At 44.8% G+C, this 13,639-nt stretch overlaps 1 protein-coding gene across 1 annotated transcript in view; it reads right to left on the reverse strand.

Moving 5' to 3' along the window:
* Positions 1-12,579: 12,579 nt before the first annotated feature.
* The window catches only part of LOC119326112 (COBRA-like protein 7), a 6,457-nt gene continuing 5,397 nt past the window's right edge, over positions 12,580-13,639 (reverse strand). The window contains exons 4-5 of the mRNA XM_037599816.1: positions 13,069-13,353; positions 12,580-12,976 (exon numbers count right to left, since the gene is read on the reverse strand). Coding sequence (XP_037455713.1) covers positions 13,073-13,353 — 281 coding nt within the window. The 3' untranslated portion in view covers positions 12,580-12,976; positions 13,069-13,072. The remainder of the gene's footprint in view (positions 12,977-13,068; positions 13,354-13,639) is intronic.

The raw sequence follows: 13,639 nt of genomic DNA on the forward strand, positions 1-13,639 counted from the left end.
CACGGAGTGACAAATCCCAATCTCGATTCGTGCCAACCCAACAAACACTTTCAGAGATACCCGTAGTGTACCTTTATAGCCACCCAGTTACGTTGTGACGTTTGGCACACCCAAAGCACTCCTACGGTATCCGGGAGTTGCACAATCTCATGGTCTAAGGAAATGATACTTGACATTAGAAAAGCTTTAGCATACGAACTACATGATCTTGTGCTAGGCTTAGGATTGGGTCTTGTCCATCACATCATTCTCCTAATGATGTGATCCCGTTATCAACGACATCCAATGTCCATGGTCAGGAAACCGTAACCATGTATTGATTAACGAGCTAGTCAACTAGAGGCTTACTAGGGACATGGTGTTGTCTATGTATCCACACATGTATCTGAGTTTCCTATCAATACAATTCTAGCATGGATAATAAACGATTATCATGAACAAGGAAATATAATAATAATCAATTTATTATTGCCTCTAGGGCATATTTCCAACAGTCTCCCACTTGCACTAGAGTCAATAATCTAGTTCACATCGATATGTGATTAACACTCAAGGTCACATCCCCATGTGACTAACACCCAAAGAGTTTACTAGAGTCAATAATCTAGTTCACATTTACCATGTGATTAACACTCGATGAGTTCTGGGTTTGATCATGTTATGCTTGTGAGAGAGGTTATAGTCAACGGGTCTGAACCTTTCAGATCCGTGTGTGCTTTACAAATCTCTATGTCATCTCCTAGATGCAGCTATCACGTTCTACTTGGAGCTATTCTAAATAACTGTTCTACTTGGAGCTATTCTAAATTGTTGCTCCATTATACGTATCCGGTATCTCTACTCAGAGCTATCCGGATAGGTGTTAAGCTTGCATCGACGTAACCCTTTACGACGAACTCTTTTACCACCTCCATAATCGAGAAAATTCCTTAGTCCACTAGTTACTAAGGATAACTTTGACCGCTGTCCTGTGAGCCATTCTTGGATCACTCTTGTACCCCTTGACTGACTCATGGCAAGGCACACTTCAGGTGCGGTACACAGCATAGCATACTGTAGAGCCTACGTCTTAAGCATAGGGGACGACCTTCGTCCTTTCTCTCTATTCTGCCGTGGTCGAGCTTTAAGTCTTAACTTACAACTCAGGCAAGAACTCCTTCTTTGACTGATCCATCTTGAACACCTTCAAGATCACGTCAAGGCATGTGCTCATTTGAAAGTACTATTAAGCGTTTTGATCTATCCTTATAGATCTTGATGCTCAATGTTCAAGTAGCTTAATCCAGGTTTTCCATTGAAAACACTTTCCAAATAACCCTATATGCTTTCCAGAAATTCTACGTCATTTCTGATCATTAATATGTCAACAACATATACTCATCAGAAATTCTGTAGTGCTCCCACTCACTTCTTTGGAAATACAAGTTTCTCATAAACTTTGTATACACCCAAAATCTTTGATCATCATCAAAGCATACATTCCAACTCCGAGATGCTCACTCCAGTCCTCAGAAGGATTGCTGGAGCTTTGCATACTTATTAGCATATTTCAGGATAGACAAAACCTTCAGGTTGTATCACATACAACCTTTCCTCAAGAATCGTCGAGGAAACAATGTCTTGACATCCTATCTGCAAGATTTCATAAATAATGCAGTAATTGCTAATATAATTCCAACAGACTCTTAGCATCGCTACGAGTGAGAAAGTCCCATCGTAGTCAACTCCTTGAACTTGTCGAAAAACATCTTAACGACAAGTCGAGCTTTCTCAATGGTGACACTTACCATCATTGTCTGTCTTCCTTTCAAAATCCATCTGCACTCAACAGCCTTACGACCATCGAGTTGTTCTGCCAAAGTCTACACTTTGTTTTCATACATGGATCCTATCTCGGATTTTATGGTTTCTAACCATTTGTCGGAATTTGGGCCCACCATCGCTTCTCCATAGCTCGTAGGTTCATTGTTGTCTAGCAACATGACCTTCAAGACATGATTACTGTACCACTCTGAAGTAGTACGTATCCTTGTCACCCTACGAGGTTCGGTAGTGACTTGATCCGAAACTTCATGATCACTATCATAAGCTTCCACTTCAATTGGTGTAGGTGCCACAGGAACAACTTCCTGTGCCCTGCTACACACTTGTTGAAGTGACGGTTCAATAACCTCATCAAGTCTCCACCATCCTCCCACTCAATTCTTTCGAGAGAAACTTTTCCTCGAGAAAGGACCCGATTCTAGAAACAATCCATTATTGCTTTCGAATCTGAGACAGGAGGTATACCCAACTGTTTTGGGTGTCCTATGAAGATGCATTTATCCGCTTTGGGTTCGAGCTTATCATCCTGAAACCTTTCCACATGAGCATCGCAGCCCCAAACTTCTAAGAAATGACAGCTTAGGTTTCTCTAAACCATAATTCATACGGTGTCATCTCAACGGAATTACGTGGTGCCCTATTTAAAGTGAATGTGGTTGTCTCTAATGCCTAACCCATGAACGATAGTGGTAACTCGATAAGAGACATCATGGTATGCACCATATCCAATAGGGTGCAACTATGACGTTTGGACACACCATCACACTATGGTGTTCCAGGCTGTATCAGTTGTGAAACAATTTCCACAATGTCTTAATTCTGTGCCAAACTCGTGATTCAGATATTCATCTCTATGATCATATCATAGATCTTTTATCCTCTTGTCACGACGATCTTTCAACTTCACCCTGAAATTACTTGAACCTTTCAATAATTCAGACTCGTGATTCATCAAGTAAATATACTCAACATCTACTCAAATCATCTGTGAAGTAAAAACATAACGATATCCACTACATGCCTCAGCACTCATTGGACTGCACACATCAAAAAGTGTTACTTCCAACAAGTTGCTTTCCTTTTCCATCTTACTGAAAACGAGGCTTTTCAGTCATCTTGCCCATGTGGTATGATTTGCATGTCCCAAGTGATTCAAAATCAAGTGAGTCAAAACGGTCCATTTGCATGGAGTTTCTTCATGCATATACACCAATAGACATGGTTCGCATGTCTCAAACTTTTCAAAAATGAGTGAGCCCAAAGATCCATCAATATGGAGCTTCTTCATGCGTTTTATACCGATATGACTTACATGGCAGTGCCACCAGTAAGTGGTACTATCATTACTGTCTTTTGGCATGAACATGTGTATCACTACGATCGAGATTTAATAAACCATTCATTTTAGGTGTAAGACCATTGAAGGTATTATTCAAATAAACAGAGTAACCATTATTCTCCTTAAATGAATAACCGTATTGCGATAGACGTAATCCAATCATGTCTATGCTCAACGCAAACACCAAATAACAATTATTTAGGTTTAACACCAATCTCTTTGGTAGAGGGAGCGTGCGATGCTTGATCATATCAAGCTTGGAAAAACTTCCAACACATATCGTCAGCTCACCTTTAGCTAGTCTCCGTTTATTCCGTAGCCTTTTGTTTCGAGTTACTAACACTTAGCAACCAAACCGGTATCTAATACCCTGGTGCTACTAGGAGTACTAGCAAAGTACACATTAACACAATGTATATCCAATATACTTCTATTGACCTTGCCAGCCTTCTTATCTACCAAGTATCTAGGGTAATTCTGCTCTAGTGGTTGTTCCCCTTATTACAGAAGCACTTAGTCTCGGGTTTGGGTTTTACCTTGGGTTTCTTCACTAGAGCAGCAGCTGATTTGCCGTTTCATGAAGTATCCCTTCTTGCCCTTGCCCTTCTTGAAACTAGTGGTTTCACCAACCATCAACAATTGATGCTCCTTCTTGATTTCTACTTTCGCGGTGTCAAACATCGCGAATACCTCAAGGATCATCATATCTATCCCTGATATGTTATAGTTCATCACGAAGCTCTAACAGCTTGGTGGCAATGACTTTGGAGAACCATCACTGTCTTATCTGGAAGATCAACTCCCACTCGATTCAAATGATTGTTGTACTCAGACAATCTGAGCACAAGCTCAACAATTGAGCTTTTCTCCTTAGTTTGCAGGTTAAGAAAGTCATCGGAGGTCTTATACCTCTTGACATGGGCACGAGCCTGAAATCCCAATTTCAGCCCTCAAAACATCTCATATGTTTCGCGACGTTTCAAAAAATGTCTTTGGTGCCTCAACTCTAAACCGTTTAACTGAACTATCACGTAGTTATCAAAACGTGTATGTCCGATGTTCGCAACATCCACAGACGACGTTTGGGGTTCAGCACACTGAGCGGTGCATTAAGGACATAAGCTTTCTACTGTCCGCATAATCGCTACTATCAACTTTCAACTATATTTTCTCTAGGAACATATCTAAACAGCAGAACTATAGCGTGAGCTACGACATAATTTGCAAAAACCTTTTGACTATGTTCAGGATAATTAAGTTCATCTTATGAACTCCCACTCAGATAGACATCCCTCTAGTCATCTAAGTGATTACATGATCCGAGTCAAACTAGGCCGTGTCCGATCATCACGTGAGACGGACTAGTCATCATCGGTGAACATCTTCATGTTGATCGTATCTTCTATACGACTCATGTTCGACCTTTCGGTCTCCGTGTTCCGAGGCCATGTCTGTACATGCTAGGCTCGTCAAGTTAACCCTAAGTGTTTCGCGTGTGTTCCGAGGCCATGTCTGTACATGCTAGGCTCGTCAACACCCGTTGTATTTGAACGTCTGAATAAAACACCCGATCATCACGTGATGTTTTGAAACAGCGAACTGTCGCAACGGTGCACAGTTAGGGGAGAACACTTCTTGAAATTGTTGTAAGGGATCATCTTATTTACTACCGTCGTTCTAAGCAAATAAGATGTATAAACATGATAAACATCACATGCAATCAAATAGTGACATGATATGGCCATCATCACTTTGCTCCTTTTGATCTCCATCTTCGGGGCTCCATGATCATCATCGTCACCGGCATGACACCATGATCTCCATCATCGTTTCTTCATGAAGTTGCCTCGCCAACTATTACTTCTACTACTATGGCTAACGGTTAGCAATAAAGTAAAGTAATTACATGACGTTTAAGTTGACACGCAGGTCACAAATAAATAAAGACAACTCCTATGGCTCCTGCCGGTTGTCATACTCATCGACATGCAAGTCGTGATTCCTATTACAAGAACATGATCAATCTCATACATCACATATATCATTCATCACATCCTTTTTGTCCATATCACATCACATAGCATACCCTGCAAAAACAAGTTAGACGTCCTCTAATTGTTGTTTGCATGTTTTACGTGGCTGCTATGGGTTTCTAGCAAGAACGTTTCTTACCTACGCATGAACCACAACGTGATATGCCAATTGCTATTTACCCTTCATAAGGACCCTTTTCATCGAATCCGATCCGACTAAAGTGGGAGAGACAGTCACCCGCCAGCCACCTTATGCAACTAGTGCATGTTTGTCGGTGGAACCGGTCTCACGTAAGCGTACGTGTAAGGTTGGTCCGGGCCGCTTCATCCCACGATCCCGCCGAATCAAGATAAGACTAGTAACGGCAAGCATATTGAACAATATCGACGCCCACAACTACTTTGTGTTCTACTCGTGCAAAGAATCTACGCAATAGACCTAGCTCATGATGCCACTGTTGGGGAACGTAGCAGAAATTCAAAAAATTTCCTACGAATCACCAAGATCTAGCTATGGAGAGACCAGCAACGAGTAGAAAGGAGAGTGCATCTACATACCCTTGTAGATCGCTAAGCGGAAGCGTTCAAGTGAACGGGGTTGATGGAGTCGTACCCGTCGTGATTCAGATCACCGATGATCCTAGTGCCGAACGGACGGCACCTCCGCGTTCAACACACGTACAGCTCGACGATGTCTCCCACGCCTTGATCCAGCAAGGAGAGAGGGAGAGGTTGAGGAAGACTCCATCCAGCAGCAGCACAACGGCGTGGTGGTGATGGAGGAGCGTGGCAATCCTGCAGGGCTTCGCCAAGCACCTACGGGAGAGGAGGAGGTGTCACGGGAGGGAGGGAGGCGCCAAGGGCTCAGGTATGGATGCCCTCCCTCCCCTCCACTATATATAGGGGCAGGGGAGAGGGGGGAGGCGCAGCCTTGCCCCTTCCTCCAAGGAAGGGGTGCGGCTAAGAGGGGGGGAGGAGTCCATCCTCCCCAAGGCACCTCGGAGGTGCCTTCCCCCTTTAGGACTCTCCCCTTTTTCCTATATCTTGGCGCATGGGCCTCTAGGGGCTGGTTCCCTTGGCCCATGTAGGCCAAGGCGCACCCCCTACAGCCCATGTGGCCCCCCGGGGCAGGTGGCCCCACCCAGTGGACCCCCGGGACCCTTCCGGTGGTCCCGGTACAATACCGATGACCCCGAAACTTGTCCCGATGGCCGAAACAGGACTTCCTATATATAAATCTTTACCTCCGGACCATTCCGGAACCCCTCGTGACGTCCGGGATCTCATCCGGGACTCCTAACAACATTCGGTAACCACATACAAGCTTCCTTTATAACCCTAGCGTCATCGAACCTTAAGTGTGTAGACCCTACGGGTTCGGGAGACATGCAGACATGACCGAGATGTTCTCCGGTCAATAACCAACAGCGGGATCTGGATACCCATGTTGGCTCCCACATGTTCCACGATGATCTCATCGGATGAACCACGATGTCAAGGACTCAATCAATCCCGTATACAATTCCCTTTGTCTAGCGGTATGGTACTTGCCCGAGATTCGATCGTCGGTATACCGATACCTTGTTCAATCTCGTTACCGGCAAGTCTCTTTACTCGTTCCGTAACACATCATCCCGTGATCAACCCCTTGGTCACATTGTGCACATTATGATGATGTCCTACCGAGTGGGCCCAGAGATACCTCTCCGTTTACACGGAGTGACAAAATCCCAATCTCGATTCGTGCCAACCCAATAGACACTTTCAGAGATACCCGTAGTGTACCTTTATAGCCACCCAGTTATGTTGTGACGTTTGGCACACCCAAAGCACTCCTACGGTATCCGGGAGTTGCACAATCTCATGGTCTAAGGAAATGATACTTGACATTAGAAAAGCTTTAGCATACGAACTACATGATCTTGTGCTAGGCTTAGGATTGGGTCTTGTCCATCACATCATTCTCCTAATGATGTGATCCCGTTATCAACGACATCCAATGTCCATGGTCAGGAAACCGTAACCATCTATTGATTAACGAGCTAGTCAACTAGAGGCTTACTAGGGACATGGTGTTGTCTATGTATCCACACATGTATCTGAGTTTCCTATCAATACAATTCTAGCATGGATAATAAACGATTATCATGAACAAGGAAATATAATAATAATCAATTTATTATTGCCTCTAGGGCATATTTCCAACACCGGGGACCACCTCCTCCATCTGCCATCTCCATGAATGGTGGCGGTAAGACCTGTGAAGTGAATGTGCGGTCTCCGACGAGGAAGAGTAGAACACGGGAGACAGACCAACCCACATGGAACACAAGGCCCCGCCGCCTCCCGTGCCCTATTCATTCTCGGGGGAGTCTGCGACCTGTTCGTCGCCCGTGGACGTGAGATCCACGATGCAAATGGTGGCGCTGTCGTCGTCGAACCGGCCCGCCTGATAGTTCAGTTGTGGCGCATAGGAGGCACAACTGGCATTGTTCTTGTCCACGGTCGCATGCAGTCGCGCCTCCGTGGCGGCCACTTCCTGTCGAGCGGCGTCTTAGAGCGCGACGGCCTCGTAGATCGCATGCTGCTCCGCGATGAAGTTGGGGTTCGCCGCAGCCATGGCCGCCATGGCCTCTTCCCCCGCGCGCTTTGCCGCCGATCTGGCCCTCCGCCAGACGGTGCTGCTCTAGGAATGTCAACAAAGGCGCCAACGCAGGCAGCTCCTCCGCCATGGCGGCGTTGTAGTGCGCCTGCGCTTGCTCCATGGGGAAGTAGGCATGCACAGGCGCAGGTTCCGGTGCGGTGTCCTCGGAGCCCGTCTCCATCAACGGGTTGTCCTCGTCGTGGGAGACCTTGGGTGAGATGGTTGGCATGTCGGCCACGATCCGCCTGGCACAGCGGCTCTACCAGGTGGCCGCAAGGGCGGCCAGCTCACGCTTCGTCTCCATTGATAGGCTCTCCCATAGGGTGTTGCCGCCGGCAGTCATGGCGGATCTGGTGAAAGCGAGGAGGATGTGGAGCGGCTTGTGTTGTGGCGTGGAGTAAGCCGGGTGTGGCTGCCTTTAAATAGCGGATCCGGTGAGGCCAGGCGTCCGGTTGCGTTAATGCGCGGCGCCAGAGTGGGTTTCTCGGTCGGCGGACCTGTTTAATGGTAGCATACGGACGTACAGGGTATTAAATGGGCATGGTACATATCCGCCCTGTCCCGTCCAGTAATGCATCTCCGGCATTGAACATGCGCGACACCGGGGACGCGTCGTGGGTGGCGCACTCGGCCGGGGCGCTGCTTCAATGCCAGCGCTAGTGAGAGGTCGCGTCCGCTCTCTATCCAACTTCAATGGGGAGCGGCTAGCTCTACAGCGGCATGAATGCGGGCAGCTGGCACCAGGCGGGAATGCGCACGAGCGAGGGAGAATGGTTTTGGGCAGGACAGGGTGGTCAGAAGGAGGCGTGGGTACTGTCCAAACGCCTGCAAAGCCCCCACATTTGTCCTAAACTTGAAATCAATACTTAACAGGAAGGAAAAAAAAATCATGTTTAGAATAATGACTTTCAGAAGCGAATGCTAAAAGGAGAGAAAGATGGACATATGCATACCAGGTGGTGGTGATATAACATTTAGTGTGAGTGTCATCAAGGATCCACAGTAGCAAGAAATTCTTCCCTACTCTTACAGATTAGAAGAGGAACAAATTAGATATAACACAGAAAAAACCAGTTTGTGGTATTTTATCTAGTTACCATCAAACTAGGGTTATATTCTTCTACTTCAGGTGAATTAATGCTGTATTTTAAATCCTAATATGCATGTTCTACAAATAACTGTCGCACAATTCATCACTTCCCATTTTCCTTATGTTAGGATGCCACACCACAATTGAGGAAGGGATCATCTGTTATAATAATTTCTTCAGTTGCTGGCTATAATCCCAATACAGCTTTAACGATGTATACAGATTACAGGGCAGTATTTGCGGAAAATTTACTTGACATGCAGGAACCGGCTCTACTATCTACTACCTCCGTCCTGATTTATTGGTCCTTATTGTAATTTGTGCTAATATTTAACCATAAATTTAACTAACAAAATGTTTATGTATGTCATAAAAATTATATTATTGAAAACTATGTTCAAACACGAATCCAATGATATATTTTTTGTTGACATGCACTAACATTTTGGTAGTTAAATCATTGGTCAAATTTTAGCATAAATTACAAAGGGGATTAATAAATCAGGACGGAGGTAGTAACTTTTAAATGTAATAAATCTAGAAGGCAATGGAGCATTAGTGTATGTCCCTCTTTCTATACACAAGAAAGCTGGAACTTGGATTCTGGACATGAATCTTGTTAACCCGTTGAAGCAGAAAACTATAGGTGCAGAGTCCAATTAGTGTCATTCTTTTAGCATGCACAAGAAAGCTAGAATTTTGAGTCTGGATATGAATCCTTGAGACTAATGTCCACTGCTCTCTTTTGGAATAGTAGCCATGCGTGACATGTTGCTTCCAGCGAGTGTGGGGGTCTAAGGGTGTGAACTATTTGTTGTGCGAATTACTTGTTATATAAACTATCTGGATGGAGTTACAGGATATTAAGAAAATATACGAGAAAGAATAAAGAGCGCGGAATTTTCTTTATGGATTAATATCGGAAAATCCCCTCCAACCTTTTAGAACTACGCCACAACTTCTATGAGGCCATTATTTTAATTGAAACCTGCAGGTTATATGATGTGTGTACATGGTGGTGTTACTGAATGGAAGGAGGTAATTTCTTTTGTCTTTATATGGATTAATATTGTTCTTCACTCTTTCTGAACTAATGAATTTATTAATATTGTTCTTGCACAAATTACTTAATGATTATTTCATCTTTTGGTCACTTGAGTAAGATAGAACTTGTTGATGCTCTCTTAATATGGTTTCTCCTCTGCTGCCCAAAGGATATAGGAATCACCAGCAGCCCTTCTTGTGAGCACCATGTCTATGAACTCATCCCTTGCTAATAAGGCATTCTCCATTCTACTTTTGCAACTCTATATCAACATTTCTGAGCAAGAGCTAAACCTGGACGTCATCGGCCGGAGGAGGGGAGGAGCGGGTGCCAGCCAGGTAGGAAATGGGTGGCAATGGCGGCCGCCGATCTCACGCGGCTCCTGCGCCCCGTCACCGTTTCCGCCCCGGCTAAGCAGGAGGTTCGAGGGTAGCGATAGTGTGAGGATCTCAGTACCAATTCACTATATTAACCATGGATTCGGTTACAACTCTCGAATTTCAGAGAGTAATTGAGAGGAAGGAGGAGAGCAGAGGAGAAGACGATGTACATGGACTACTCTAACCAAGCCTAGCCTCCGCCGAAGCAGCCGTTCCGTCCAAGCGAAATTGACCCATGCCATCTCCCTTGTATTTGTAGTGCATAAAGGCTTCTGAGCGGCCCAAGTCCAATAGCAGCACCCGTCAAAGTAGTGTAGGTTGCTGACAATCCGCCCACCACAAATTTCGGCTTGCCCCCAAGCCGAACCATTCCAAACCGCCGGGGTCCCAAAGGAAGGCACAAGTATAGAGCATGTAGTATGTTCCTCTTCCTCAATGTTCTTCCTTCAATGTTAATATGTTGCATGGACAGAGATTTAACCTGCACTTCTCCCGGGGTAATTGCACAGCCACCAGGATCCCATGGCATTCTTTTATATACCCATTTGTGACTTTCCATCCCTGCCAGGTTGTTATAACAGTGTCGTATGAAGAACCTCAATCAAAAGAAAGGCACTTGATAAACCTAACACGTACCAATGATCCGAGCTTCTAAAAGAATGCGCTGGATGCATCCACCGAACACAGAGAACAGGACACCAGGCAATCAATTCAATAGCAGAGCACTCCATTATGGTTTGCAAATAAGATTTGTCGGCAACAAAGCATTTGCAGCAGTAGTAAGCTTGGTCACATACACCCAATTCTCTGCAAATCTTGAATACCCAAGAATGTCTCCAGGCTAACAGGTGAGCTACTGCAAACCCCAAATGCACAACACAACTACATTATGGAAGTCAGAGGCACAAGCTTGTGAGAATTTGTAGCTCACCAGTTCAAGAAAAGAGCACTGAACCATGATTTTCAGAGATTTGTCATTAGAGAACTCAACATGCTTTTCAAAAAAATTGCACCAAACCACAGCTGCTTAACACTCACATAAGAACCACACTGAGATGTTGTCGAGGACAGAAAAATCATAGCAGAGTGACCAAGCGATTTTCCCTTGAACTTGTTCTGAAACAGAGAATGAAACAGCTCCACAAGTGCAAGATAGAAGTTCATGCTGTAAAAATGCATCATTTAGTGACCAAGCAATCCTCCATTGCCGCAACTCAAAACCACATGAATTAGAGTATGCCTTGAAGGAGCTAATATTGGCTTGTAAGGGACCAATCAACCATGCAATCTCCCATTGAATCTGTGCAAACATATAACCATATATAATAAGGCTTTTCCAGTAGGGCAAAACTAGAAACCACCCTTCCGCGGTGGTTGTAACCATGGAATCTGACACTGCATAAGTTTTGTATCCACCATGCAACCAATATAACATAGCATTTAGCATAACTGGTCTCCTTTTCTTGGACATAAGTGGCTGCAACACTGTAATTCATAAATGTGTACTTGCTTACTGGAGCATACCTAGCAGCAGCAAAACAGGACATGGATTGAACAAAAATTCCCAATCTGAACACCAGCACAATCGTTACATTGCAAAACTTATCAGCAATCATTCTTCAACAATCAGGGAAGGCACATGGCAACCAAGCAATGATCCATGGAAATTTCTTGATCTGTCAAGGGCAATGGCTACAAGAAATGAATCACTTCGACCACTACAGTAGAACACCACTGCATAAAAATTGACAAGCTGAAAAGTTCTTCTAGAGAGAAACATTCCCAAGGAAACCATGGCTTCAGCCCGACTAGTGTCACCTTCCTAGAGCCTTATTCGAGACTGGGAAACTCTCCACTGACACAAAGACTGTTGAGCACAACGATCGCCAATAACAAACAAAGCATCCTCATCAATTGATGCATGAACATGGACCATATTACTGCTGTCTCTCTTCACAAACAGGAAACATCCCCTCATATCATGTTCTAGTAATTTTTACTATTGCTTTTCTGACCATACAATGGATCAAGTGGCAGCCGCATATACTTTTCAACATGGATCATATACTTTCCGCATATACCATATGAATGCTAAGAAACAGAAGTTAAATACTCCCTCCATCCCAAAATAAGTGACTCAACTTTGTACTAGCTTTAGTACAAAGTTAGTACAAAGTTGAGTCACTTATTTTGGGACGGAGGGAGTATATAAAAGCATCCAACATAAAGATTCACACCACACACATACAGAGTACACAAACATAGTCATAAGCATCCAACAAAAAGATTCACACCAAATGAGTAGTCATTATGGTGTTGACAACCGAAACTACATGAAAATGCATCCAAGCAAACCACCATAGTCATAAGCATCCAACAAAAAGATTCACACCACACATATACAGAGTACACAAACATAGGACAATAGGGTTGAAAGAAAGGAGGCGCATGCCAAGGGAGCCGCCTCAAGTGGCCTTGCCATGCCTTAGTGCGTCGGTATCAAGTGCCTAATCCGGCTCCGGAGGTGGTGGATGAAGTGGAGGCGCCAAGCGGAGAGCCATCGCCCGAAGACCTGCAATGAAGATGTCAATGACGTCTCGGTCCCGCGGGCGGCGCCAGAGCTGCAAATAGCCACACATTTTGAAATATCATGATGGGATGAGAAATCTGCCAACAGTGCATCTATTTATTACAAATGATCACAACTAGTTACCTGCTCAAGTCAGTAGTAATCCAAGCACTAAGACGGCCCCTGAGGCCAACCACCTGTGCCCTCCTGAGAAGCGCTGAACAGGGCTGCTGCTGGGCAGCTGGGGAAAGTCGTCTGGTGGCGGCATCGTGCACTCGCTGCCGTCGAAGTATATCTTTCTAGGCAGTGCCCACCCACCAGAAAAGCTGAAATCCTTGCCCTTCCTCAGCAGGACCTCTGTCTGCACAGTACCGTCCTGGGGCAACATCTGGTTGAAGCTTGGGAGCCCCCAGAAGAGGCCTGTGTCGTCTGCAAATTCGAGATGTTAGTCTTGCAAGAATTCAGAGTACTCGAAATGTTATGGTATGGTATGCAGGTTTGAAAATTCAGTGCACATCTTGGAAACCTAGCATCACATCTTGGAAACTTCTACTCAAGAAAGATCTGGAACTGTTGAAACACAGAACTAAGCAACATCTCCTTCAAGATTATCAGGACTGGACAGTGGCGGAGCTAGGCAGGAATCTCAGGAGGGGCCAAAAGCCAAAACATGAAAAACTAAGAGGGTAAGATTGATCTTTTCCTTATCTAATCC

Source organism: Triticum dicoccoides, chromosome 6B (genome assembly GCF_002162155.2).
Source record: "Triticum dicoccoides isolate Atlit2015 ecotype Zavitan chromosome 6B, WEW_v2.0, whole genome shotgun sequence".
Lineage (NCBI taxonomy): Eukaryota > Viridiplantae > Streptophyta > Magnoliopsida > Poales > Poaceae > Triticum > Triticum dicoccoides.